The sequence below is a fragment of the Alligator mississippiensis genome, chromosome 2, assembly GCF_030867095.1.
Source record: "Alligator mississippiensis isolate rAllMis1 chromosome 2, rAllMis1, whole genome shotgun sequence".
Classification (NCBI taxonomy): Eukaryota; Metazoa; Chordata; order Crocodylia; family Alligatoridae; genus Alligator; species Alligator mississippiensis.
The window spans coordinates 289,571,231-289,598,943 of record NC_081825.1 but is presented as its reverse complement, the minus strand read 5'-3'; the positions used below and the strand labels follow the sequence as shown (position 1 = coordinate 289,598,943).

The 27,713-nt window shown below is 45.7% G+C and overlaps 1 protein-coding gene across 1 annotated transcript; it reads right to left on the bottom strand.

The window, feature by feature from the left end:
* Nucleotides 1–239: 239 nt before the first annotated feature.
* Nucleotides 240–25,022, bottom strand: CLBA1 (clathrin binding box of aftiphilin containing 1). Its single transcript, XM_006268011.4, has 6 exons — nucleotides 24,917–25,022; nucleotides 22,736–23,446; nucleotides 8,876–9,024; nucleotides 6,057–6,186; nucleotides 4,210–4,326; nucleotides 240–2,082 (listed from the first exon to the last, which is right to left on the bottom strand). The coding sequence occupies exons 2-6, from the start codon at nucleotides 23,231–23,233 to the stop codon at nucleotides 1,915–1,917; spliced, it is 1,062 nt and encodes a 353-aa protein (XP_006268073.1). The 5' UTR covers nucleotides 23,234–23,446; nucleotides 24,917–25,022; the 3' UTR covers nucleotides 240–1,914.
* Nucleotides 25,023–27,713: the final 2,691 nt, after the last annotated feature.

Here is a 27,713-nt window from a genome sequence, read left to right as displayed (position 1 = left end):
TTGGATATGACTGATATTTCTGTCTCTCTCGTGGCAAAACCCCACTGTTTCAGTCTGATATGAGTATATTTTAAAACAAATATGAACAGACAAAATACTAAGTCAGGCCACAAATCAGGAAGTTCCTTCAGGACCCCCTCCCCCTCCCTTTAATTATTGGTTTAATATGATCAAGTACCTTGCTCAATCAGCATTTTAATGCTGTTCCCAAGTAGGTGAAAAATAAATTGAAAAGTGGCTGTATGTGGAACATTTTATTAAACAGAACATTACAAAAATCAGTGCAGACTTGTTAGCTCTTGCCAACTTTTTACTACGAGAACATTCTTGAAGATAGGAAATTCAGTGTTTCTTTAAATGTATAAGTGTTTAGGCCCTGATCAGATGCCCATTCGCGTGGAACTTGGGGTTTAACCCTGTGGAGTTCAGAGAAGGATTGAAGCCCAAGACTGCTGAGCCACTTTAAAATGGCACGTAGTCAAACAGAAGGCTAAAGGTTGTTTGTTAGATTGCTGCTGTTAACTGAGCAATCAGCTCACAAACAGCTCCTCCTCAATGAATAAGACTGAGGCATTGCGAAAGCTACTACTGTTTGTAAATGTATAACTCAGCTCTGATTTTACTGCTGATCAGAGTTTACATCACATCTTGTACCACAAGTGCCAGCCCTTACGGACTTTCTTAGTTTTCAGCACAGAGTGCTCACATCCTCAAATTAAGCAACTAACTGCTAGCAAGGGCTTAGAGGCATTCTCAGTTACATACAGGTCCTAAAGTAGTAAGTGAATTATTTTAGCACTTACTTAAAAGTTAAAAGTTTAAATGGTTTAATTTCAGAGTATTCACTTTTGTCACATAACTTTAACTCAACTATGTACAATATACGTTAACATGTACAAAAATTTGTCACGCTGTAAACTTAGCGTCATAAAGCCACTGGAAAAGCTCATCTATGCCTTTTCAGAATAAAAACAATCATACAAAGATTTCACATTCAGAAGGGACAAAATAGAAAAGAGGTTGCTATATCTTGCATATAAGTTCCTTGCTAATGAATAATGTCATTTGTGCAGTAGTGAAGATAAGCCATGGATTCTGTGGCTGATAGGAGATTGCCTGATTTGGTACTTGAGAGTATGGGCACACCAATCAGCTGCTAATATGAATGTTAAAGGTCTTAAAACAGCAACCTACAGCACTGCACAGTATAAGACCTTGACTGACTGCACAACTGGCTCTATGCATGGTTTCAAATGATTGGCAGCTAAAGGAATAAACCTCTCTTATAACTAGGTTCAAAAGGTGCAATTTATTCCAAGTAGAGAAACAATGTTTCAGCGCTGGTAACAGTGACTCTCAAGCTGTTAGAAAACAACTCTCTTGAATGCCACTGAGTCAAAGAGTTCAGACGCTGGTCATAAATGGAAAGTGGGTGACCCAGAGCAGGCCATCAGCAGCAACAAAGTACCAGACTGATGGGTGACTTGCGAAAGCCTGCTAAGGAAAAATGAGACTGTGACAAGGCACATGTCACACAACACCTAGAATGGGTGTAGATTTTTGTGGGGAAGGGACTGTTGGAATCAAAAAGGGTAATTTGGTCCTGAAGTAGCCAGGAGTTTAAAAAGTCACAAACTGTCCATCAAAAATACCTGTAAATATAAAGCTTAGTTGAATTACTATAGTAGATATGACTTTGTAATTTGCTACCCAAACTTACTAAGACAAAACTATTTCCTCACCTCTAAAACTAAGTGGTATTAAGTACCCTTAATAAGAAAATTGCTTTACGTGCCACATCTATAGAAAAAGTAATTTTCTTCCACAAAAGCCATTTCTAGTTCAGTACCAGTCCAGTAATAAAATGAAGGTAAACTGTACTTTAAGAGAAGGAAAGATAAAAGTGCTTGTGCGTTAGCAAATATCACTATTGAAAATTTTCATTTTTAGATTATGTGTTGTGAAAATTCTCTTCTTCTTCGGGACTGTTATGTATTGCATATTTCCACTTGAGGGTGTCCTCTTCAAAAACAGATTGTAGGTAAAGAGCTGACCACGCCTGGAATCTGGTGACACAGAGAGCTGTGAACAAGGGAAAAATATTAAAGGTTTTTAAAAAAATATTCATTAACATCTCAATTTAAATCTTTACATAGGTTTGTGAAAAGTATTAATCTTACTGACCCATTAAAAGACTTAATATCAGGGAGATAAATAGAAAAGATCCTATGATATCATTTGTACCATGCTCAAATTAAGGATGGATTATTCACAAGCCATTTCCTAATACACATTCCAGTTTGAAATTCCTAGCGATGGGACTTCCTCTATTTCCCCTGACAGAATCCTCTAAGCTAAGTACAGTCAAAAAGGTTGAACTGATTCAATCTTCGCAGGTTAGTCTACACTGCACAGAATGAACTGAAAAGCAAGTAAACGGGCATTCGCTTTTGCTTCTGAAAATGCAGCCGCATGCCTGCAGTTGGCTGGTACAGAAGCTGGGGACTTGCTAGAGCATGCCTTCCTGCTTGGCTGGAGCAGACAGCTTGGGCCAAAGCTAGTCCATCTACCCTGGGGGGGGGAGGGGAGGGGAGTGGGAGATTGCTGAGGGAAGTACAAAGCATCCTGGGATGCTGGGGGACTGAGTTACTTGAATCTGGAGGGGATCTGGGACAGACGTTCAATAACCCGATTTAACCTTTAATCAGTTAAGTCTCATGCTACATCCCTCCAGGTTAAACTAGTTTTGTACATTTTGAAAATGGTTTATGTGCACTGAACTTCTGTTGCGTTACATATTTGAACTAGTTTCTAATCACTTATACTGGTTTATGTGTAATTTCTGTCCCTAGCCCCAAAGTCCATCTGAGTTTAACAAGACTTCCCTGTTTTTCAGTCTGTTTTCCTTTAATTTCATTCTGTCTCCCCAGTTTTTACCTCTTGATTCATCCTCGCCAAAAGAAATATGCTTCCTTAGGATTTTACAAAAGCTCAAACTATAAGGCCAGCTAAGATCTCCCAACCTTTACTGATTAATTGAATAGCTAGTTTAATCCTTTCTAAGTCAGTCCTTCCAGTTTATCTACAGGTACCAAGGTCCTCAGAATTAAATGCAGTTCAACATTCAGTGTGACAAGTGGACTAAAACCTGGCATGCATGTGCACACATCTGCATTACCACAGCAACAAAATGGTTTATTCTCCACTCCAGAAAAGGAGACTCTTGTTTGGGACATCAACTGAAATATTGGCATGCTTCATTTAAGAATGGGTGCCTTTTTTCCAAAAGCAATTTTGAACTGAACAGTTTAGCTATATTTATTTCTAAATGTTAATTTTCCCTTCACAATGAAGGAACTCTTTATCAGGAACCTGACCAACTCAAAGCTCACTAGCTCTTAGTCCCTGGCACATGGAAGTGCTGATGTGAATTAGACGTTACATTCTAGGGTAAAGTATGTTGACACGAAAAAATGGGGGATTTAAATTAGTAAGGAAAGGAAGTGTGTGATTACAGCAGCTCAGACTCTCTAACCTTGAAGAATTTCCAAATGCATTCCTCAGCACTCTTCATGCAATTCACTAAACCCCAGCAAAATCCTCATGTTATGCTTCAAAATCCCTATCATTTTAATGTCAGTTCTCTTTGTTTCAAACAGGTCCCCACTGAGTCCCCTCTTCTGAGGAATTCTCATTGTACTTTGTTTTCTCCTTTCTTTTCCTGGGCTGAGCAAGTTTAATCTCTGATTCATTCTGAATACCAGAAATACCAGTTGGAGCACAACTAGAAACTCTTTGCTTCTACTGTCTTCCCTGACTGTATTTTTTAAGAGTTAGTCATTGTCCCTATCTGTTCACGTGTCTTCAACACACTAAGCCTGCTGTATGGTAACTAATCCTTCTCGGTCATCGAAGTGTCATTGAAGAATCTCACGTGTTCGCTGCTCTCACAGGACAGAACCCATGCTCATTGTGCAACTCAAATGCCTTAAATAACAATGACTTGAAGTTCTTCACCCCCAGTTTCAAATCAGTTTGCACTTGATACATTTGAAAAAGCAAACTATAGCTGAAGAACTGCCTGGCCACACTATAAGTCTGTCTAGAAAGATGGAAAGGGGGATTTCTGTCTACTCTGTATTGTCACATGTATCGATATACAAAGTTAACTGTACATTTTGAATGTATTTGCCTCAGCCCTCCTCTTACCTTGGTTTGAATTAATGCTTTACAATTACTAAAATTGAATCCATCTACTTTTAAGTCTTCATTTTCTTTAACATTCGAATCTTCAAAAACATCATCCTTACTGCCTTCTGAATGGTCCTAAGAAATAGAAAGTCATTTAAACATGTGCTCAGTGTTTATTTAATGTTAGAAATGCTTTACTCATGAATGGGTACTTGCCCCCCAAAAAGGTTCCCCTTTCAGAATTACTAAGAAAGAACTATGTTATTTTAGAAAGTTGTGGTCCATAACACCAGGTTTGTAATGTGGGTTCTGTGTATCCGTATACTTCCACTAAATTCAGGACAGCAATATATTGAGCCAAAAGACTACACGCTTTGATCAGACTGCTGGACTGGGAACTGAAAGTTCACTAGATTACTTGCACTGTCTGCTTGGGGGGTTTGGTCAGACCTCGCCTACACTAGAGTTGACACTCTTTAACAATACCAGTATATTCAAAACAGCACCACCACCCTGCCTCTCTTATCGTGATGTAACTGTATCCATGGTAAATTGCTGCTCAACACTTGTATATGGTAATATAATTAACTATGCCAATATAAACTGCCTTTATACTGGAATAACAGCAACCACACTTTTGAGGGGAAGGAGGGTTGTAACAGTTACAAAAAAAAGTCCCCTCCCCTCCCATAAAAACAATTAAAACTTTAAAGTGTTGGCATAATTAATTATCCAAATAAAGGTACAGTGATAAACTTGTACAAAAAGGTTGGTCAGACCAGGTAACACTGAGCTTTCCAGCTGCTGGTTTATTTGCAATCTGAACAGAAGGTATCATTAAGACTCTGTTGCTCCTGAAAAGCAGGGTAAAAAAATTTTAGGGCATGGGCATATAAACCAAGTTGCTTATTGTAAGGTAAAAGCAGGGGCAAGGATTTACCATGCATCAGCTACTCCATGGTAACCATCTCTATGCACATTTTTTCCTCATGGTAACAGAAAATATTCTGTAGTAGCTTAACCCTACTTTACTGCATGCAAAGTTGCAATAGTTTAGCTTCCATTTACTGGTGGGGACTGCAGTTACCAGAGAACTGATGATCCCTGCCTGCCCTCTTGCCTCTCAGTAATTTGTTTGTGTTCCCATGACCTATATTTATGCCACCTAAAAACTGATTATTATTGTGGTAACAATTCTGGGAGTTTTTAAAATCTAAAATCTTGATCTTTCAATTCAGTTAAAAAGATGCTTTCTTTTTTTTTCCATCTGAAATTAGTGACACAATTCAAGGGAAGACAAACTGAACATCATTCTAACTTGTAAAGTTAAGTCTTACACGTGGTACTTAAGTCAGCCCAACTGATTCTGCTTTTTCCAAGGACCAAATCAATCTCTATACAAGTCAATGGAAAGATCCTCACCAATACAGGGGAATTGGACTGAGCTTGTATAAATAGTTAACTATTTATTTTCAAGGTGGGCAAAAAGTACCCAGCTAGCTTGTATTTGAGAAACTTTAGTTGGCAAAGTATAGCTAGGATTGACCCAATCATCTGACAAATGTCATATACTGCTGTTATAATGTAGGCTGTAAAACAATCTCTGTTATGGATTGGGAAGGTGAAAATTTGATCCCAGCACCATTTTAGTAGCTAGTTTGAATATCCTGATTGAGAACATTCAAAGCTATCATAATTACAAGTGCCTTAGTTGAAAAAAACGTGTATTTGTGACCCAACAAAATATAGTTCCAAATGCACATGAATAACTGAGATGCGATTCCTTCAGCCTAGATGATGTAAATGAATAGGAGTTTAAAAAGAGAGTTGCATAGGTATTCTAGCAAGCTTTTATTTTAAATTACCTTTTCAGATGCATCTATTCCAAGAACAGACAAGAAAATGTCTTGGCAGTGGGATGTATTCCAGGAATATCTTAAACTGGGAGTGTTATCGGTGCTTCTGAAAGTTCTCCATATGTTTCCAGAGTCAATACTAGGAAAAAAATGCAACTTGAAATAGTTCATAGAATATTTCTAAACCAGTATTTCAGAAAAAAGCCATTATCTTTCATTTCAATCAAATACAGTCTCACTGCAAAAAACTGCATATGGGTATATTGAATCGCCAGTTATAGAATTGAACTGATTTGAAATTTTTTCTACATTTCTCCATACCATCAAGGTGATTTACCATCAAGAGGTTCCATTTTGCCCTCACTAAAACAGCCATGCAGTAATGGCATATTTGAGAGCTCTGTTTACGTGCCTGCATATCTCCAGAGTGAGCGCAGAAGCAGGGAGAAAATATGGTTTAGTAAAGTTCATGATCTAGAGCCTGGATTGTATAGTTTTGTTGTGGAAATATGGCAGGTGAAAAGCTGAGCTCTTCAAAGGCAATTAACTCTGCAGTTTGGTTAATCTCCCTCATCCCCCTTTCCTTGATTTCAGCTTTAGTGTTGCACTGAACCAGGCTGCTATTCATGTTGTTCACTTTTCAGCTGTGAACTAAGTGATGTGACTAACTCCCATTACAGGTAACGTATCTAATGTATCTGGGTTCTCATATTATACATATTACTATCATATCAGTCTATTTCAAGATTTTAAAATAATGCGCTCTCTCTCTCTCTTTTCCCAGCATGTTAGAGTTACCTGAAGACTGTGTGCCAGATCCTAATCAACTTCTTCTAAGATTTAGGCACCTTTCCGCAGAAAGGTTGCCCTTATTGGCAGAATCAGGACTCTTATGACTGCAACTGAGGTGTTTCTGTTACATTGGGATCCAAGATATTCAGAAAGAAGACACCAACCTGAACCATTATGTCTACTTGACTTCAGTAAAAACTTCAGCATGCATAGTGCTTACATTTTAGCCAATGGTGTAGTGTCAAGAGCACTTGCCTTAGAAGTGGGAGACCAAACTTATAGGCACCAGTCATTTCAGGTATGGACACACGTACATTTGGAGCAGTTTCAAAAGGGCAGCATCTCTTACGTTTCAATCCAGGGGTGTTCAACCCCAAGGCCACAGGCCAGATCTGGCCCATGAAGCTCCCCACTGGTTCAGAAATTTGGTGGCAGGGGAATGGTGGCAGCAATTGATGCTCCCCTCCTGCCAAATTTCCCAACCTAGAGGGAGCCCTGTGCACCAGATAACATGGCCCTGCATGCTATATCTGGTGTGCAGGACCTGGCAGAGGCAATGAAGGGCCCAGTCCCAGCATGCTGGGTTGGGCAGAGGTGGCAGGGTCTGATCCCAGCATACTGAGTTGAATGGAGGTGGTGTAGGACCGATTAGGGCACACAGGGTTCAATTCAGGTACCCAGGGACTGGGGAGGCAGCGCAAGGGTGGGCAGAGGTGGTTTTGGGCCCAATCTGGCCCACAGACTGGTTCCACACCATTCATCCAGCCCACAGGGCCCAAAGGTAGAGCACTACCGTTCTAATCATTGCACGACAAGGCAAGAATGATAAACATGCAGAAAAACTGCCCCAAGCACAGTGCTGCTTCATATAGTGTTAAAGCTGGAGCAGTTTTGCTACATTTGTACAGTACCCACATTGTCCACACGTAATGATAAGTGCTGCTGCCCTTTTGTAACTTAGGTACCTAAATCCTGTTTAAAAGCCTATGAGGTTAATTAGGCTCTGGCTCTGAGTGTGTTTGACAGGAGCCTGTTGATGGTAAATGCAAAGTAGAACCATATTTTATTTCAAACTATAATACTTGGAGTGTCAGTAACATAAGGCAGAGGCCTGAGCAGCACAGTGGCAGACAGGGCAGGGAGCAGAAAGCAGAGCAGCAGATGAGGAGGAGGAGGAGACTGGAGTGGCACTCCACTCTAACCATGGAGGGTGCAGGACTAATTATTGGCACACTTGCCAAACAGGTTGGCCCCCACTGATATAAGACATGAATGAGCCTACTGTTCAGTTAAGAAGCTCCTGATATATGCAGAAAGAACCATGGCCACTAGTTTGAAAGCTCCTGATCTTTCAAAAGCAAGCAGATCAACATTCCAACAGCCTTGACAGACAGCGCGTTAACCATTTTGACTGCTATTAACATTCCTGAGTGAGGGAATCACCTACACAACTGATTCAGAAGAATCTCTAGCCTAACATGAGGGGAGTCTAACATAATCATGAAAGTAATTAGGAGGATGTGGTTAGAGGAACAGTAGTAGTGATAGGTTGAGAAGGACTTTTGTTGCTGCTCTGGCTAACAGGCATACAGGAAAGGAGAAGGAAAGCAGATAACCAGAAGGACACAGGAAGGGGTGTTTAAACATTCCAGGAGTGTAATCATTAGATATGCTACCAAAACCAGTAACAGCTCAAATGATACTTAATATTTGTGATGTCTAAGTGCAGCTCATTATGCTTTTGAGTTGCTAGAAGTGCAACCCATTTCTTTTAAAAACTCAGTATGCAGGCTACTAAAATGCACAGGCTTTGAGAATGTAGGACTAAATCCACAAAATGTCTTAGCATTCCTGCACCTATCTTTCAGATGGCTAGCTCTAAGCACAAACCTGTGTTAGGCACCTAAATTCCCTACAGAATGAACGAGGAGCATTAGAAGTCTAGGAATGGAGCCCTCAGGAGGCACTGAGTGACAGATACCTATGCCAGAAAGCAGGAAACATCTGAATCTTTACTATTCATTTAAACTTGTTACCAAAGTTGTTTCTTCAGAAGTTCAGGAAGCCCAGCATCTTCGTCCTTTGTGTTAATCACTTGATCTAAGCTTCTGATGCTCTCTGTGGACTGTGGTACGGGGATTTCTGGAAAGCCCAACTTAAAAATATCCTCGTAGCAGCGTTTGGCCTAGAAAAATCAGAGTTATTATGCACATTAGGCTAATCTTGCAGTTCATACAGGAGCTGGTCCAGAGATTACTGATGTCAATGGGAGTTTTTGCATCAACTCGAAGCCTGACCTAAATGCAAAACACAGGAAAATCTATAGGCAATTTCTATGTACACAGGATCCATGGCAATAGTATAGGAAAGATACAGTTTAGAGCACTTTTCCTGTCTTGTAAAAGTTCAATATTTCAAAATTGTTTTTGCTCTTCATCTTTCAAAAAGGTGGAGGTGTGGTGGTGGAGATGGGAAGATCCAGATCAGCCAAGCACCCAGAGCTTACAGCATTCACCTAGGATGTTGTAACAGAGCTTGGTCTTCACATCCCAGCTGAGCACCCTAACTACTGGGGTGCTACTAATTAGTCTGCAATGCAAGGGTGGGGCATTCATCTTTTCAAAACTGGTATGTACTTTCCTGCAAGTAGCTTTTGGTGATAACGTGGTATACAAATGTTTAGTCCAGGGGTGGGCAAAATACAGCCCGCAGGCTGCATACAGCCCGCGAGGCCATTCTATCTGGCCTGCGGGGCCCCTAAAAAATGTAGACAATTAATATTTCTCTGCCTTTGGTTCCTGTCAAAAATGAGAGGAACCAAGGGCAGTAGGACCCAGGGGAAGCCCAGTGGGCTCCAGCAACGGTGGGGCCTGCCCCCTGCCAGGGCTTCTGGCCTGGGAGCACGTGACTGCCCCGTGCCGGAACCACAGGTAAATGTGGGGGGGGACTCCAGGCGGGGAAGGAGCGCGGGGGGGGGGAGGGGGGAAAGCAGCCCCTTCCCAGCCCCATGGCCGGCGCCTTGTGCTACAGCTGGTCGCAGCCCGTGTGGGGCTGCCTGTGCCTGCTCTGGACAGTCCCACAGGCTGCAAGCGGCTGCAGCAGGGAGTGCCAGCCATGGGGCAAGGGAGGGGCCACTTTCCCCCCCGCGCTCAGCTTTTCCCTGGGCTCCTTCCGTGCGCGGAGAAAAGTGGTCCCTTGCCCGCCCCATGGCCAGCGCTCCCTGCTGCAGGCGCTTACAGCCTGCACGGGGCTGTCCGGAGCAGGCACAGGCAGCCCCATGTGAGCTGCGAGCAGCTGCAGCTTGGGGCACCAGGCAAAATACAGCCCGCAGGCTAGATGCAGCCTGCAAAGCTATTCTATCTGGCCCGCGGGGCCCCTAAAAATGTAGAAAATTAATATTTCTCTGCCCTTGCTTCCTGTAAAAAATGAGAGGAACCAAGGGCAGTAGGACTCAGGGGAAGCCCAGATCAGGAGTCAGCAGGGCAGGCCCTAGGAGGAGAGGCTAAAGGACCTGAACCTGTTCAGCTTCCACAAGAGAAGGCTGAGGGGCGATCTAGTGGCCGTTTACAAACTAGTCAGAGGGGACCAGCAGGCACTGGGAGAGTCCCTGTTCCCCCGAACACTACCAGGAGTGACAAGAAGTAACGGTCACAAGCTGGCAGAGGGTAGATTAAGGCTAGATATCAGGAGGCACTACTTCACTGTCAGGGTGGCTAGGATCTGGAACCAACTTCCAAGAAAAGTGGTGTTGGCTCCAACCCTGGGGGTCTTTAAGAGGAGGCTAGATGAACACCTTGCCAGGGTCATTTGACTGCAGTACTCTTCCCTGCCATGGCAGGGGGTCAGACCTGATGATCTGCTCAGGTCCCTTCCGACCCTACCAACTATGAAACTATGACTTCTTTATGTTAAATGAAAACGCTAAATGGCACTTTATAACTAAACAAAGTTAATTCTCTGCACAAAGTACTTTATATTTTTGCAGGGTTTTCCTTGTCAGTGCACCAGACAACTGTGCATTTCTTTACCTGTCATTACAGGTAGGGGAAAATTTACAGAAGGGAAAATATACACATTTGTTCCCTTATGACAACGATGAATGAGGATTTTGGGGCTCAGATCCTTATTTGCATGAGTGACACTTACTCATGCAAGTGTGGAATTAATGGAATTATTTGCAGGAGCTAGGATTACTCATATATGTAAGGGTATGTTGAATCATGTCCTTTCTGGAGTGTTGTTCTCATGTCATCTGTTCCAAAAGGTAGATCAACTTTTTATTCTTTTTTGTAGAAAGAACAAAATTAATGTGATGATTTTTTTTAGACATATTAATGAAAGCAATATTTGTTTGGACATTGACTTCCCTTTGTGTGTTTGTAACCCCAAACCTGCAGTGTTGTGTGAGAACTAGAAAGGGAAAAGGACCAGTCTGTCTTACTTGTCTAGTGAAGAGGTGTTAAACACCCGGCTTGCAGGCCTACACAGATCAGAGGGGCTGGGAATTCAAGGCAGTGAGAAGCAGGGTTTGCATCTGAATTCTCAGTGAAGGAGCCCCATTTACCCCTGCCCTGCCACTGCTGCTGTGTGTCCCACCACTGCCAACTCTGAATCTGGCCCAGGAGGCTCTTTGTCTCTGGGTCTGAACAGCAGCGATAAGTTTGACAGCCAGTTCTAGTGCAAATAAAGTTGGAACCAAAAAAAAAAGTTAAAGAAACATTCAGCAAAAATGGGGAAACACACACTTTAAACATTCAGTGGTAAGTTACATAAATGCTACAGAAGGGATTTCTTTAGACTATTTCATAGCCAGCATCCTTTTTATGTATTATTGTGTTTAATTGTTAATTAAAATTACTTAAACCTACATCTTGTTCTCTACTAAATTGTAAGAATCTTACAGTTAGTTTAATTTTGAGCCTAAGCTATTCAACTGTGTCCCCTTAGAACAGGGGTGGGCAAAATCTACCCTGCGGGCCGTATCTGGCCTGCCAGGCACTTTCATCAGGCCTATGGTGCACCTCCAACGAATTGTGCCCAGCCCTTCCACCCATGAGGGTGGGAGCAAGGTGCCTATACCAGCCCCCAACCTATCCTATTATCCCTGGCTCCCTTGTGGGCGGAAAGGCCAGCCCCGCTATCATGGGACAGGCTGCTGCTGCAGGCTCCCCCCACATCCTGCTCCCCCTAGGCAGCAGATAAGGAAGTGGGGGGGCTGGGCTGCAGCTGGGCAGGAGCATGAAGCATGGGACTGAGGCTGGCTGCAGTGTGGAGCCCTTGCAGCTTGGGTGGGCAGGTCTGGGTGTGTGGAGGAGGAGCATGGGGACCCCTCCCACACTCCCCCCCATGGTGGGCAGCCCTGGCAGGCAGCAGGGGGGAGGGGGCAGCAGCAACAGCAGCGGGGGTGGGGCATGCTCTGCTTGGTACGAAGCCTGGATCCTGGCTCCAGCCAGTGCTGCGAGAAGTGCAGCTCCTGCTGAGCCGTTTGTTTCCCCAGCACTTGCAGGGCACAGGAGGGAAGCCCCAGGTACTGGGGTGGGCTGGGGCAGGGAAAGCAGCTGACTCCAATGCCTGGGGCTTCCCTTCTGTGCCCTGCCAGTGCTGGGGGAGTGCCAGGGAAACAAATGGCCCAGCAGGGGCTGCGCTCCTGCTGTAATGTGCAGCACTGGTCAGAGCCAGGCACCAGTGCCCCCACCTGCTGCTGCACCATGGGGGCAGTGTGGGGGGGTCCCCACATCCCTGCCTCACACCCCACAAACCACACACAGACACACACACCCCTCTCCACAGTGTTGCCTGCAGTTACTGCAGGAGAGGACAGTGTGTTCCAGAGCCACACACCCACACCCCACACCTGCCACAACCCCAGCATACCCTATGCCCCCCGCAACTGTCACACAACCCACAACATACCCTATGCCCCCCCACAACTGCCACAACCCCAGCACACCCTATGTTCCCCACAACTGCCACACAACCCCCAACATACCCTATGCCCCCCCACACCTGCCACAACCCCAACATACCCTATGCCCCCCACAACTGCCACAACCCCCAACATAAGCTATGCCACCCACACTCCACAATTGCCACAGCCCCCAACATGCCCTATGCCCCCCACAACTGCCACAACCCCCCAACATACCCTATGCCCCCCCACACCCCACAACTGCCACACAACCCCCAACATACACTATGCCCCGCACAGCCACACCCCACCACACACACACATACTCACAACACACCATACACCCACCTACCATGCACCCCTCTCCCCACACACAGTATAAAAGACTAAGATTTTTTAGTTATTATGCAATCACCTCTATATGGATGCAAACACAAATCATGACAAAATATTTTTTGTAATAAAATTAAAATATATGTTATAGTAGGTGTGTGATTTGTAGTGCATGATTTGGGTTTTTTCTGGTTCTAAGATGGCAACACTCCTCTCCTGAAAAGAGTATTTCCAGGGGGCAAGGACAGGGACTTCTGGTGGCAAAGGTCAGGGGTTAGAGGTGGGACTTCTGGTCCCAAGATTGTGGCCAGGAGGCAGGGCATCTGTCAAGGGGTGGGGCTACCCATGTTGGCCCTTGACAGCTCACCAAACCTCATTAAGTGGCCGCCCACCCAAAATAATTGCCTGCCCCGCCTTAGAAATTACCTCTGTATGCAAGAGGCAAGGAAGAGGAATGTCTTAAATCATTCTTTATGAAAGCAGACTGCCTCCAGACCTGGTGTCAAGTCCTAAGTTTCAAGCACTCATGCGATTCCATCAGAATGAATATGAATTTTTAAAGGGTAGGCCAACCTGAGCTAGTGTTCCTTAAGATGACTGCTGGGATATCCAAACCAACTGTCAAAAGAAAAATGTCATCAGAGAAATTCTCTCCATGGTAACTCTTATGTAACTTAACAGCAATAATGGCTGGATGTGCATAAGCCAGCAACCACTTTCAAGGCTCTGGCTGAACAAAAGCAGTAGAAAATCTGCTCAATCAGGGAGAGAGGCAGGATCAATGGGAAGAGTTCTCCATGCTAGCCAATGGAGTAATATAGCTGCAAAGGGAAGGCATAGCGATCCTAATGAGGAGAGGATTTAGGAATGCTAGGCAGCAACATTTGGTTTCTGGAAAGAATAAGCTACGTCACCACAGTAAACTTACTTTGCCCAGTAGCAGCACCCTCAAAACACTGCTCTGTGAAGGCTGGTTCCTTAACCAGCAGTGCGGCCAAATCCGGACTTTACTCGGGAAAAATAATTAGACCCACTGAATTAAAAAGGGCCAATTAGCTTGACCTATTTAGCCTGCTTGCAACACCACTGTTACTGGTTTAGCATATGCTGAGCAGTGTAGTGTTTGGCGGGTGCTGGTGCAAGGTGCAGCAAGTTTACTGTAGAGAAGAGCCCAAAGAGGCTATAAAATATGTGCATGGTGGGAATCTTGAACTGGTTTGAGTTTTAGTGTATTTTTTTGAACCTGGAATTTTGTAGCTGTAGGGAGCTTTATTTGACAGATTGGACACTAAATTGCCTCACTGGTTTATAGTATAGTTCAGTCAAATATAGATAAGATAATACTAATACTTCATATGCCTGTTTTGCTCTCTTTCTTCTTTCACCTTGTGGTTTCGTCTTAATAATAATGAATGTCTTAATGTTAATTAGAGTTCATATCAGTTACCTTGTTATAGCTGGGTACAAAGAATTACTGTATGGGATTAGCCCAATGGTCTTACAAATACTTAATTTTGTTTGTTACAGTGCCCAATACCAGATGTTTCTGAAAAAGTAAAAAAACCTCCTACCAACGTAAGAGAAGCGTCTTGCTAGCTGTAGTAGAATTGGAGTGGTGTTGTAGTTGTGCTGATCCAGGAAAATGTGAGAAACAGGGGGCTGTTTGATGGTATCTTTTACTGGACCAACTATATAGTTGGGAGAGATGGTAAGCAAGCTTTCAGGTACAAAGTGCCCTTCTTCAGCTCTGGACACTGACCCAAAGAGGAGCACCTTATGCCTGAAAACTTGCCTAGCATCTCTCCCAACTATACAATCGATCCAATAAGAGGTATCACCAAGAACACCCCGGCTGGCCATAGGACAGCAATTCTCAACCAAGGTGCCACAGTTCGATGGGGTGCCTTGCTGCATCCTTTCAAGTGGGCTGCGGGGTGCCATACTATTTTAGCACTGTTAGGTGTGCAAATATGATTCGCATAATAAACCCAGAGATTTCAAATTAGGAATCCACAGTGTTAAAAACATTTTGACCTGCTGTGGTTTTTCTGAGTCCTTTGCAACTGAAGAATTGCTCTATGATTTTTCTGTAGTCAAAAAACTAGTGAAAATGAAGAGCTGGCATTTTCTGAGGGGAGCTTTGAGTCTATGAAAGGGTGCCTAAAGCCCAGAAAGGTTGAGAGCCACTGCCATAGGAAGTTAACCAACTTCCCAAAGCCTGGAAGCTTCTCAAACTATTACTACTTGTTCTTTTTTGCAGCAGCAATGTGCAGATACTGTACACGTTCAAGACAATAGTCCCTGCTCTGAAGAGCAGAGATGTAACAGGACAGTGGCTCTGCATGGGGCAGTGCCAGCTGCCTTGCTGCCATCCTTCTAGCTATGTGGTGCCTATTTTTGTGCTGCCCTGGTCGTTCCTCCTCAGCTACACTACTGTTGAGGAGATTAGTCTAAGGAACAGGGTCAGCACCCCATGACCCCGATGCTAGATTTTCATAGAATCATTGAAAATGAGGGTTGGAAGGGACCTCAGGAGGTCATCTATTCCAACCCCCTGCTCAAAGCAGGACCAGCCTCATCTAGATCATCCCAGCCAAGGTTTTGTTTAGCCCAGTCTTAAAAACCACTAAGATGCCACAACCTCTCTGGGTAATCTGTTTTAGTGTTTTACTACCCTCCTAGTGAGAGAGTTTTTTCCTAATATCTAACCTCAACTTCCTTTGATGCAACTTGACATAATTGTTCCTTGTTCTGTATCCTCTTTTGAACCAAACTTTAGGTAGTTGAAGGCTGCTTTTATAGAATCATAGAAAATGAGGGTTGGAAAGGACCTCAGGAGGTCATGTAGTCCAACCCCCTGCTCAAAGCAGGACCATCCCCAACTAGATCATCCCAGCTAAGGCTTTGTCTATCTGGGTTTTGAAAACCTCCAAGGATGGATAGTTTACCACCTCTCTGGGTAACCTGTTCCAGTGTTTTACTGCCCTCCTAGTGAGAAAATTCATCCTAACCTAAACTTCCCTTGCTGAAACTTGAGACTTTTGCTCCTTGTTCTGTCATCTGCCACCACTGAGAACAGTCCAGCTCCATCCTCTTTCAGATAGCTGGAGGCTGCTATTAAGTCCTCTCTCAGTCTCCTCTTCTCTAGACTAAATAAGCCCACTTCCCTCAGTCTTCCCTCATAAATCGTGTCCCCCAGTCCCCTCATCATTTTTGTCACCCTCCGCTGGACTCTCTCCAATTTGTCCACATCCTTTCTGTAGTGGGGGGCCCAAAACTGAACACAGTACTCCAGATGTGGTCTCACCAGTCAGTGTTGAATAGAGGGGAAGAATCACTTCCCTTGAACTACTCACAATACACTTACCAAAGCAGCCCAGTATGCCATTAGCCTTCTTGGCAACAAGGGCACACTGCTGGCTCATATTCAGCTTATTGTCCACTGTAACCCCCAGGTCCTTCTCTGCAGAGCTGCTGTTCAGCCAGTCAGCCCCCAGCCTGTACTGGTGCATGGGATTGTTCCATCCTAAGTGCAGGACTTTGCACTTGTCCTTGTTGAACCTCATGAGATTCCCTTTGGCCCAATCCTCCAATTTATTTAGGTCACTTTGAATCCTAGCCCTATCCTCCAGCGTATCAACTACTCCCCCCAGTGTGGTGTCATCTGCAGACTTGCTGAGGGTGCACTCTGTGCCATCTTCCAGGTCGTTGATGAAGACATTGAACAAAAATGGCCCCAGGACTGACCCCTGGGGCACTCCACATGATACCACTTGCCAACTAGACATCGAGCCCAATGTTACTACTCTTTGAGCCCGATACTCCAACCAGTTTTCTATGCACCTTACAGTCTGTTCATCCAGCCTGTACTTCCTTCACTTGCCTGCAGGAATGTTGTGGGAGACCATATCAAAAACCTTGCTAAAATCAAGGTACACCACATCCACCGGTCTCCCCGCATCCACAGAGCCAGTCATCTCATTATAGAAGACAATCAGGTTGGTCAGGTATGACTTGCCCCGGTGAATCCATGCTGACTGTTCCTAATCACCTCCTTCTCCTCCACGTGCTTAGAAATGGATTCCTTGAGGATCTGCTCCATGATTTTTCCAGGGACTAAGGTGAGGCTGACTGGTCTGTAGTTCCCAGGATCCTCCTTTTCCCTTTCTTAAATATGGGCACTATGTTTGTCCCTTTCCAATCACCCTGGACCTTTCCTGATCACCATGAGTTTTCAAAGATGATGGCCAATGGCTCTGCAATTACATCAGCCAACTCCATCAGCATTCTTGGATGCATCCCATCTGGCCCCATGAACTTGTACACGTCCAGCTTTTCTAAGTATTAAATCACCCCTCAGTCTTCTCTTCACCAAACTAAATAAGCCCAGTTCCCTCAGCCTCCCATAAGTCATGTCCCCCAGTCCCCTCACCATTTTTGTTGCCGTCCACTGGACTCTGTCCAATTTGTCTATAAATTGTACGTCTTTGCCTGTGCTGTGCTGCAGTTGGGCAGCAAGGGCTTTGATGAATGCGGAGCTCTGCAATGCCATGGTCCAGCCCATTAGAAGTAGGGACTTACCGAACTGGTGGCAGAAAAGGGTTCCCCTATGCCCCTCCCACCGCCCTCCTGCTGATTGGTGGAGGGGCCCTGCTTGCAACTCACTCCTGATCAGCGGGGAGGCGAAAACTGAGGTTTTAAATATAGTGTCATTTTTGCCTCCTGCCACTGATTGGCTGAGGGGCCCCAGACAGCCCTTCTGTTTGCTGGTGACTTACTGGTGACTGGTTGGGGAGCAAAAACAGCGCCACATTTAAAATCATGGTTTTAGCTTCCCTGCTGATCAGGAGGGAGCGGCGGGGTCCTCCGCTAATCAGCAGGAAGGTGGGGACAAGGTGTGAGGTGCGCACAGGGGAACATGGAAGATTAAAGGAGCCGCTGCGCCTTCTACCTCCCCCATGACTTCACTAGATCCCTTAGCGAGAAGTGATTGAGGCAGCTGGGTCCTTGTGCCAGCCTTCCTCAGACCAGAAATGGGTCATTCTGGCCCACCACCAAAAAATACTGCCAACCCCTGGTCTAAGATTATGGACAAATGTATATTTTTAGTAGCTTCAAATGTGATGGGGGAGTTGCTGCTTGGCAGCACAGAGCAACTCTTGTGCTGTAACTGTACTGTGTGCCTGGTCCTGTGGAAACACAAGTGAAACTCTGACCCTGGATGAACCAGGGTCCTAGGCTGCAACTGTCCCTCCGCTTTTGAAGCCACTATTAAGCGTATATTTGTCCATACCCTAAGACAAATCCCCAAGATAAATTTATCTAACAGGTAAAAGAAAGGGTTAAATTGAAACAGCGTTTTAGTAAATGTTATTTATGCCAGCATCTCCAACACTGCCTTTCACTGCCCTGAGACAGAGTAAAGAAAACTCAACACAATATTATTCAAATGAAGGAGTGTCAATGAAGTAATAGGTATCAGATGCATCCATTTGTCTTGAATAACCACACAGATTAAACAGAAGCTTTGGTAACAACATAAAGAGATTCTGCTTTCAAAGAGAAATTCAGTGACTTGTTATGGTCTATTTCAGCCAGGAGTTACAAGGAATGTGTCTGTCCCTGGAGAAACTCTCCCATCTCCCACAAACAAAAAATTCTTGACTTAATCTTCAAAGCCCTCAATAATTTAGATCCTCTTTACCTATGAATGCTGGTAACCTTATCACAAGGGCAGTTCCCGTCTTTGTCTTGCTTTGGATTCCAAACATTTCTCTTACCAGCACCTTCCTCCTCTCTCCCATGATACCCTTTGCAGAAAAACTCCCATGCAGAATCCACAAAGCTTCCACCTTATGGCTCTGGCCTTTAAAAAACTCAGTCATTAATCATTATACTTACAGGGAAAACTACATTCTAACAGGTAAACGGCAGGTTATGATTAGTTACTGAGTACTGCATGCAATACTTAGCCAAGCTCACTGAGGCTAAAAGAAAGATCCCTTTTGTTCTGGGTGGGTTGCCTTAAATCAAAGCTTTTTCCAAAAGGTTTCTAGCTTTGTTGTAATAATTTATTTACATTTTAATTTGCATTTCTAGGTTTTATTTTCCTGAATAAAGGATGATTCTCAGGCTGGTAATCATTAACACAGGTTGATTTGCAATTAGCCATTACACTCTTTATAGCCTTTACATTAGATCTGACACATTTTGCTAACCAGAGTATGATTGAGATATATATATTTTTTTTTTTAAGCAATTATATAGATTTTAGATTCAAATGGTTAATGTTTCTATGTTATGTTAGACACTGGAGAACAGCATTTCTTATTTGTGTAGCTAATTTTACTCATGATTTGAGTCGAGCTATTTTTGAATGGAAACTGGCATTCAATTAAAATGCAGAAAACCCGTATTTATCCATTGTCCGTTGGTTAAATAAAAAGACATTAAACGTGCTGGCCGTGTAAGAAAATGTGTTGCTTTTAATACTAGCTGATGTACTAAACAAAGGAAGCCTTATCTGTTGATAGTGAAATGAACTGATTATTGCTGGTCACCAAGCAAGTTAGTTGATCTGTGCTTCTCATACCTACTTGATATTTATAGACTGGAAAAGGGAAACAAGTTTTCCTGCTTTTTCAGCTCTGAATAAGGTAGTAATTACACTGAGAGTATGGACAAACCCATGTCTGGCATGGCTTGAAAAGGCCAGAGCGAGGAGGCAGTGGGAGTGGAGGTGGGGGTGGGGATCAAGCTAAAGCAGCTGTTACTCTGTAAGCCTCTGGGGCTGCAAATGTAGCTAAATTGCTCCAACTTTAACCCTGTGTCATCTGGGGTCAAAGTTGGGGTGATTAGCTCACCTGTATGGCTACATGCTTATACAAAGATACCAGTTTAGCATAACAGTTGCTGTGGGCTCTTGATTAGCAGCTCCCTCAACCCTTTAGAAACCTCTCCACTCTGTTTGTCCATAATAGTGAATAAACTAAAATGAAGAAAATATTCTCTGCACTTGCAGAACAGGCTACAACTGTCAGAAGTTTCTAAGCACTGTCCTGGAGACCTCATCCAGTTCAGTAGTCTGACATTCCTGATATTTTTTGGTAAACATTTCCTGCTAGAATATTTACTAAATTTAAATAATTAACAAATTGTACATCATAGAATCATATAAATTAAGGGCTGGAAGGGACCTTGAAAAATCATCGAATTCAACCCCTCTGCTCTGGGCAGGAATACAGCTGAGATCAAATGATCCCAGCAAGGTGTCTGTCCAGTCTCCTCTTGGACTTCCAAGGTTGGGGACTGCACCACCTCCTTGGGAAGTCTGTTCCAGATTCTGGTCACCCTTACGGTAAAGAAGTTCTTCCTTGCATCCAGCCTGAAACCATCCGCTAACAGTTTATGGCCATAGCTCTTTGTCCTCCCCTGGGGCGTCCTAATGAACAATTTTTCTCCCAGCTCCTGATAGTCCCCCCATTACATACCCATACCAAGTCCCCCCTCAGTCTTGTCTTCCCCAGCCTGGACAGTCCCAGATCCCTTAGTCTTTCCTCATAAGGTTTGTCCTCCAGGCCCTTAATCATTCTTGTGGCCCTTCTCTGGACCCTTTTAAGATTCTCCATGTCTTTTTTGAAGTGCAGCACCCACAACTGGACACAGTACTCCAGCTGGGGTCTCACGCGTCAAGTAGAGAGGAAGCATCACTTCCTTAGCCCTGCTCAACACATCGGCTAATGCATCCCAGTATGCTATTAGCTCCATTGACTACAGCATCACATTGGCAGCTCATGTTCATCCTGTGATCAGCCATAACCCCAAGGTCCCTTTCAGCCATCATGAGGGCCAGGACATCTCCTCCTAACCTATATTCATGTCACTGGTTACTTCTCCCCAGATGAAGCACTTTGCATTCATCCTTATTGAACTGCTTCTGGTTCTGCTCCGCCCACCTTTCCAGCTTGTCCAGGTTCACTTGGATCTGAATCCTATCCCCTAGTGTGACCACTTTCCCCCATAACTTAGTAACATCTGCAAACTTGGCCAGCGCGCTTTTCACATCCTCATCTAAATCATTAATAGGCCTTACGAGGAAAGACTCTGGGAACTGGGTTTGTTCGGTCTCTGTAAAAGAAAACTGAGAGGTGACTTGATAGCCGCCTACAAGTATGTCAGAGGTGAATATCAAGATCTAGGGGAGCAACTCTTCAGAAAGGCACCCCTTGGGAGGATGAGGACCAATGGGCACAAGTTAATTGAGGAAAAATTTAGGCTAGACAAAGAAAAAACTTATTTTCCTTTAGGGTATGTAGAATCTGAAACACACTCCCGGTAGAGTTGGTGCAGTCACCATCCCTGGAGGTGTTCAAGAGGAGGCTGAACAAGTACCTCGTTGAGCTTGATTGAACCCAATAACTTCCTGCCCATGCCAGGGGACTGGACTTGATGATCTTACAGGTCCCTTCTGGTCCTTCTAGTCTATGATTCTATGTTGAGCAGCACAGGGCCAAGAACTGAATCCTGCGGGACACCACTGGCCACCTCCCGCCAGGACGATACAGACTAATACTCTCTGGGTTTGACTCCTTAGCCAGTTCCCAACCAGCCTGACCGTGGATGCTGCCAGCCCACAATCACCCAGTTTTTTTTTTTTTATAAGAGCATCATGGGAGACCACATTGAAGGCCTTTTCAAAATCCAAGTATATGACATCAACTGTGTCTCCCACATCTAAGCGGTTCGTTACTTGATCATAGGAGATGAAATTGGTCAGATATGACCTACCCACAGCGAAATCATGTTGGCTATCCTTCAGCATCACGCCTTCTGCCAAACTGTCACAAATGGACTTGTATCATTTTTTCCAAACTTTTACCAAAATATAGTAGGTTACAGCTTTAATATAGGTTATCATGCTTTCAAATTTCATTTTATATGGGCTCATTTTTAGAATAAAATGTATTTAAACAATTTAATTAAATTTTAAAATAGCAAATTTTAGTCTTCTAAACATTAAATGGTCTAGGGTAGGGGTTGACAACCTTTTGCCTCTGCAGGCCAGAGCTTGTGACCTAGGCCCCTGTGACAGGCCACAAATCTCTCCCCTTCACCTGTGCTTACTCTCAGCCTCTCTGCAGTGAGTGTAAGCACCAGCATGAGAAACAAGAAGGGTTAGAGGAGGATGCTGTGGAGGGGGTAGGCAGCTTTCCGCAGCTGTGGGCCACCCAGTGCCCCAGACTGAGTTAGACTTCCCCAGACCAGACACAGCCTGAAGGGTGTATGTTGCTGACCCCTGACTTAAGACAAGGCAGTTGCTTACTAGAGGTTTATACAATGCCAACCCCAGAAAAATCTGGTTGTGGCCTCTATGTTATACATATATCAAACAATAATAAAATGGTACATAATATTCTATAGTACATAACTGAAAATAATTTTAAAATTTAAACTAATTTAAATAATAATTAAATTGTAATAATACTTTTACCAATTTTTAAATTAAAAGCAAAATTATTGATTTTTTTTTTTCCTTCTCAAACCATATCCTCTGAGTACAACATTTGGAAAATTGTTTCTAGTGTCCCAAAGGGAACTGTATTGCAAACACCATTAAATTTTTTTGCAGAAGCTTTAACTTTCTATAAATACATACCTCATTTAGAGAACTAGAAGGAGCCTCTCTTTGGTTGTGTACCAACAGCTTGGAGCAGGGGTGTCCTAGAGAAGAGCTGCAATATTCCTCACTTAAATCCACATCAGTTTTAGTAGTTTCTGTTGACTTCACCAGAACTTCAAGAGTGTGGTTGAAGCTGTCTGACTTGCATAAGGATTCGCTGAAACCTTCGAAGTCACCCCAACTACCACTGAGTTCTAATGTGCAAGTTGTGCTCCCAGAAAATCCTTCACAAGGCTTCCCACTATTATTCCCTCTGCAGAGGCTTTGCTGCATCACTTCAAAATCCACTGTTTCTTCCTTATGTCTGCTTTCATTTACATTAGGGTCACAATTTCCCTCATTGTTTTCACTGAGGGACATATAACCCAATTCAGCGGTAAGATCCTTCAAAGTCGTCTGGCTTATCCGGTCCGTGGTGTTAGCTTTTTCCATCAATTGCTGGTCCTGCATTTTTGAGTTACTATAAGGAATCATTAGTGATTTTTTTTAATGGAGAAAACAGCAAACGAGGTGTAGATGCCTAAAAAGTTCTAGTACTTCCAGAACACGATGAAAGTCCTGCCTTCCATATCAAAGGCAGTCGGGTAATGTTGCTGAACAAGAACAGTGTGTCCTTCAGTCTCTCCCCCAGACATCAGCACTCTGCTTGTTGTTCAGTGTGACTTTCTTCCCATCCAGGATTTTAGTCTGCAAAGGAAGGATTGTAAATAAAGAGCTCTGTGATAACGGCTGTGTAGAGTTAGGAAAAGATAACTGACAAGGTAAGAACAAATGTTCGTGCTGACAACGATTACATTCCAATGTTAAACTCAGGTCTCTGTTTGACATTTGCTATGTAGTCAGTCTCACTGTGTTTCCTGTTGCCCAGCCACTTTGCCCCTTTTTGGTTTGCATGGATTGTTCAAGATTTTTTTTTAAAGAAGGATGACATCACAGAAGCGCAAACATTGGCAGGCGTATATATTTAATCTCTATTTTTAAACTCTTTTTAAATTGCTTAGAGCTCAGTTTGACTAGCTATTGCACGCGCAAGGCCTAATTTATCGTTTCGCACGTTAAGAACCAAACGTACACTTTTTTTCCAACGTTTTTGGGAACTTGCGTGTTTTAAATGCAACGAAGGGTACGGGTTTCCCTCGCCAGCCACCGGGGTTCGGGTCCTGGAAGTTCCCGCGGTTGGCCAGACAGAAGGCCTGCGGGGAAAACGGCAGGTGGCGGCGGGCTCACGTGCGGCCACGGAAAACCGTGGTTGCTCAAAACTGTATACCGTGGTAGCCAAGACGGTACGCAGAGTATTAAGCGCGGATGCCCAAAACCGTGGCTGGCCTGATGGAAACCTGTACTAGGACAGCGATTAGCAGAAACCGGTTTGCTGACATCAATCTGTTGGGTTCAGTCTCCGCGGCCCGCTGCGATTTGGCCAGCGCTGGGGCAGGACACGCATAACCTGGGCGCGGTGCAGACAACACTGCTGTCAGGCTAAATACAGATGGCAAGAAAGCCTTGCGTCTTGGGATCCTCGGCTAAAACCAAACAGGTTTGTCCTGGGCGTGATTCTCCCAGGCTGCGACTCCCACCCAAACAGGTGGGGCCGGCTGTGTACACGGGCAATAAACTCAGATTAGTCTCTGTAGAGAGAAAGAGTCATCGCCGTCATTCAGGGGCAGTAAAAGGGGGGCAACGGGCTTGCAGGTCTGCAGGATCCCGGAATAAAAGGCTTCGTCCCAGGGAGAAATCGGAGCGGGACATCATGCCGTTTCCCTGGGCTGTTGAGCAGTCGAGTCCTTGCAACCCGCCCGCTGTGCCGGCCTGTGGTGCCAGGCGACGTCCCCAGGAGAAAGAAACCCAGGGGTGCTTTTATCACCCGGCTCTGCTGCTCCCCGGCCCCTCACAGCTGCGCAAAGGCCAGGCCTGGTCTAGCCTCAGCCCTGGGGCACGGTCCCCTGATGGGGGAGGCCGGGGCCAGGGCCGGGGCCCGTCAGTCGCAGCCCGGGGTCACCTGCACTTGGTGGGGGCGGGGCGGGGCGGGGCCCTGCCTCAGTTTCCCCGCTCCGTGCAGGCGGGGTGCCGCCTGTGCCCACGCCGCCCCCCGCGGCAGCGCAGGGCTCGGGCCGTTACAGCCGTTGGGCCCGGTTCGGGGGGGAGGGGCCGCCTTACCCGCATGGCGGCGGCTCCGCGGCTGCCGGGACCGCCGGGCAGAGCACAGCGCGCCGGGGGCGGGGCCACGGGCCGGGTGGAAGCGCCGGGTTGCTAGGGGTGGAGTCGAGGAGCGCTAGGGGGCGTGGCCTCACGCTGGGGGCGGGGCTTAGCGGGTTCCACCGCATTATGAGACTGCTTGTAGGAGGGGCGGGGCTTCAAGCGCTGGGGTTACCCCGCCCCCGCCCCCGGGGGTGTGGCTTAGCGGTTTCCACTGCACTATGGGAGCGCTTGTGGGAGGGGCGGGGCTCCAAACGCTGGGGTTGCCCCGCCCCCGGGGATCGGCGGAGCCAATTGGAGAGAGGCTCCGCCCCCTTTTGTGTGCTCCTCCGGCGCGGAATCCCCTCAGGCCCCTCCCCCCTGCATTCTGGCCCACCCCACCAGCCACGAGCCCCGAGCGGTGACAGAGGAGGGCGGGCCGCCGGGTCTGGAAACTACTAGCCGGGGAAGAGGACGGCCGCACACGGGCACTGACTCACGAGGTGCGGAGGCGCTTTCATTACAGCACCTCTCAGAGCCGCTCTAGTGGAAGCACCCTCTGCCCCCCCCCACACGTGTAAAAACGCCCTATTGTTTCAGTGAAAAGGACGGTCTTCAGTGGGGCGCGGAGCTCTCGACCACCAGATGTGGTGCAAGCTGACAGTTCAGCCACACTCAAAAAAGACTGGATACTTTCTTGGAGGAAACGGGCATCCGTCTCCAGAGCCATCCCTTGGGGGTGGGCAAATCAGGGGCTCCTAAGCCTCCCATGCACGCCCATGGCCTTTCCCCTGAGGAATGTGGGCAGAGGGGGGTGGTTCTCTGACATTTTTCTGCAGCGCCTTCAGGCTCCTGCTTCCCTGTGGCAGGGTAAAGGGTGTTTCTGACTACCAGGCACATGAGCGGCATGTGCCCCCAGCGGCTGGGGGGCATGGCTGCACTGGTGGCGGTGGGAGCGTGGTGGTAAGCTGGGAGCTCTCGCAGATGCCACCAGCACTGTCGGCGGCAGGGGGAGCACATGGTGAGCGCTGACCAGGGGTTGGTGACCACCCACAGCAGCGGCAGCCAGCTGTGATTGTGGACTGCCCACAGATGCTGTCAGTGCAGTGGTGATTGGTGACCGACCACAGGTGCTGCTGACAGTGTCAGCAGTGCTTTTTTGCAGGGGGTGCACGTGCACCCACGTGCACCCCCTACTCCTCGCCCCTGGCCAGGCGTTATTGTTACATGGCAGGGTTGTTCCCAAAGTTTTAAGACGAGATTTGATAAGCCCTTGTCCCATTAGTGCACACATTAGACACTTGGACAACAGTGATCTTCCCCTTGAGTCGGGAGCTGGGCTAGATGTGACCTACTGGAGCCCTTCTCCTTTTCTAGGATTCCTGTTCTTAAAAGCCCTTGTCTTTCTTCTCCTTTCTGTCACGCCCCCTTGCCAGGGATAGACTTGCCAAGTTGCCAGGGATCTCAGCCATTTAATCTAGCCCTGCTGCAAGATGCATTATTCCCAAGCCAGCCACACTAGGTGCCTTTTTCCAAAATCCTCCCATAAAAGAGATGCCATGGCTGCCCCAGACAGTTTATTTAATTGTCTGCCCATTCTCACTGCTAGGAAGTTTTCCCTTAGATTTAATCTAAATCTGCTTTGTTGCAGTTTAAGCCCTTTGCCACGTGGCCTTCCCTCTCTGGCAGGAAAGAGCTATTTGTCTCCCTTTATGGCAGCCTTTCAAATATTTGAAAACTGCTCTCGTTTAATCTCCTTTCTTCAAATTAAACAGACCTAGTTCCTTTAGCCTTGCCTTGTCTTCCCTATGCCAGCCTTGCCATTATATTCTGGCTCACTATTGCCTCCCCCCTGAAACACTATGAGACTAAGTTAAAAAATCTTTATATTTCCCCCTCAGAAAGGTAGGTTCTTTTATGCATTCTTCTTCAGCTTTTCTTCACAGCCTGGAGGGCTAGTTGCATGCTATTTTTTTTCCAAGGCCAGCTGAGATTCTCACATAATCACAAGATTTGAAGAGATGAACATTTAAAAAAACCCGTGATTAAATCTGGAGAACTAGCAACACTGTTTGCTCACTCCTGCTGTCTCATTTTTTCTCTCTCTTCTTCTTTCTCTGGGTCCTCTCAGCCTCCTAAGAGTATCCCTGTCTTGTTTCCCTTTTTTGTCCCTCTTACCCTCTTTGTCTCTCTTCCTTCGTCCATGCAGGGCAAGAGATTGATTTCACCCACTGTGCCAGCTGGGATTGGGAGGTGTTGCTCCAGCTGCTGTGCAGAACAGCCTGTCAGGCAGCCTCCCAGCCCCTCTTCACTGTCTCTCTTGTGTTTTGAGCACAGAGAAGATGAAGCCCAGAGAAGGACAGGGGCACTGTTCCCATGGCTGCTGTTGGCTGACTGCTCTCATGCTCGTCTGGCAGAAAGCAGCACACAAAGAAGCCTCGGTTGTGCCTTTCCTTAGGATTCTGGCTGTGATCCACTGCCTTTTGGCCTGTGTTTAAATATCTGTGTCTGTCCCAGCCAACCTAGGACCAGTGTGCATGTGAAGAACAAGGTTTCCTAGAACAGCGCCTGGAGAAAGGAGACTCCCTACAGCTATGCCCCATCCCAGCCAGAGTCGCACACATTCATACCCCATACATCTTACTTCTGATTTGGAAGGACGCTCTACTTAGGGGTGAGGGACCGAATGTCCCAGCTGCAGGGCTAGTCTCAAGCTCTAGAATTAATGAGTGGGCTTCGAAACCAATTTCTTGTTTCCTGTTGCCTTGTAGGCATTTCC

Excerpts from the sequence above, each read along its gene's own strand:
- CLBA1 (XM_006268011.4), bottom strand. The coding sequence starts at position 23,233 with ATGATTCCTTATAGTAACTCAAAAATGCAGGACCAGCAATTGATGGAA. Across the intron at positions 9,025-22,735 it reads CTTCTAGTTCTCTAAATGAG|GCCAAACGCTGCTACGAGGA; the intron begins GTATGTATTTAT and ends TGATTTTTCTAG. Across the intron at positions 6,187-8,875 it reads CTTCTGAAGAAACAACTTTG|TATTGACTCTGGAAACATAT; the intron begins GTAACAAGTTTA and ends TTTTTTTCCTAG.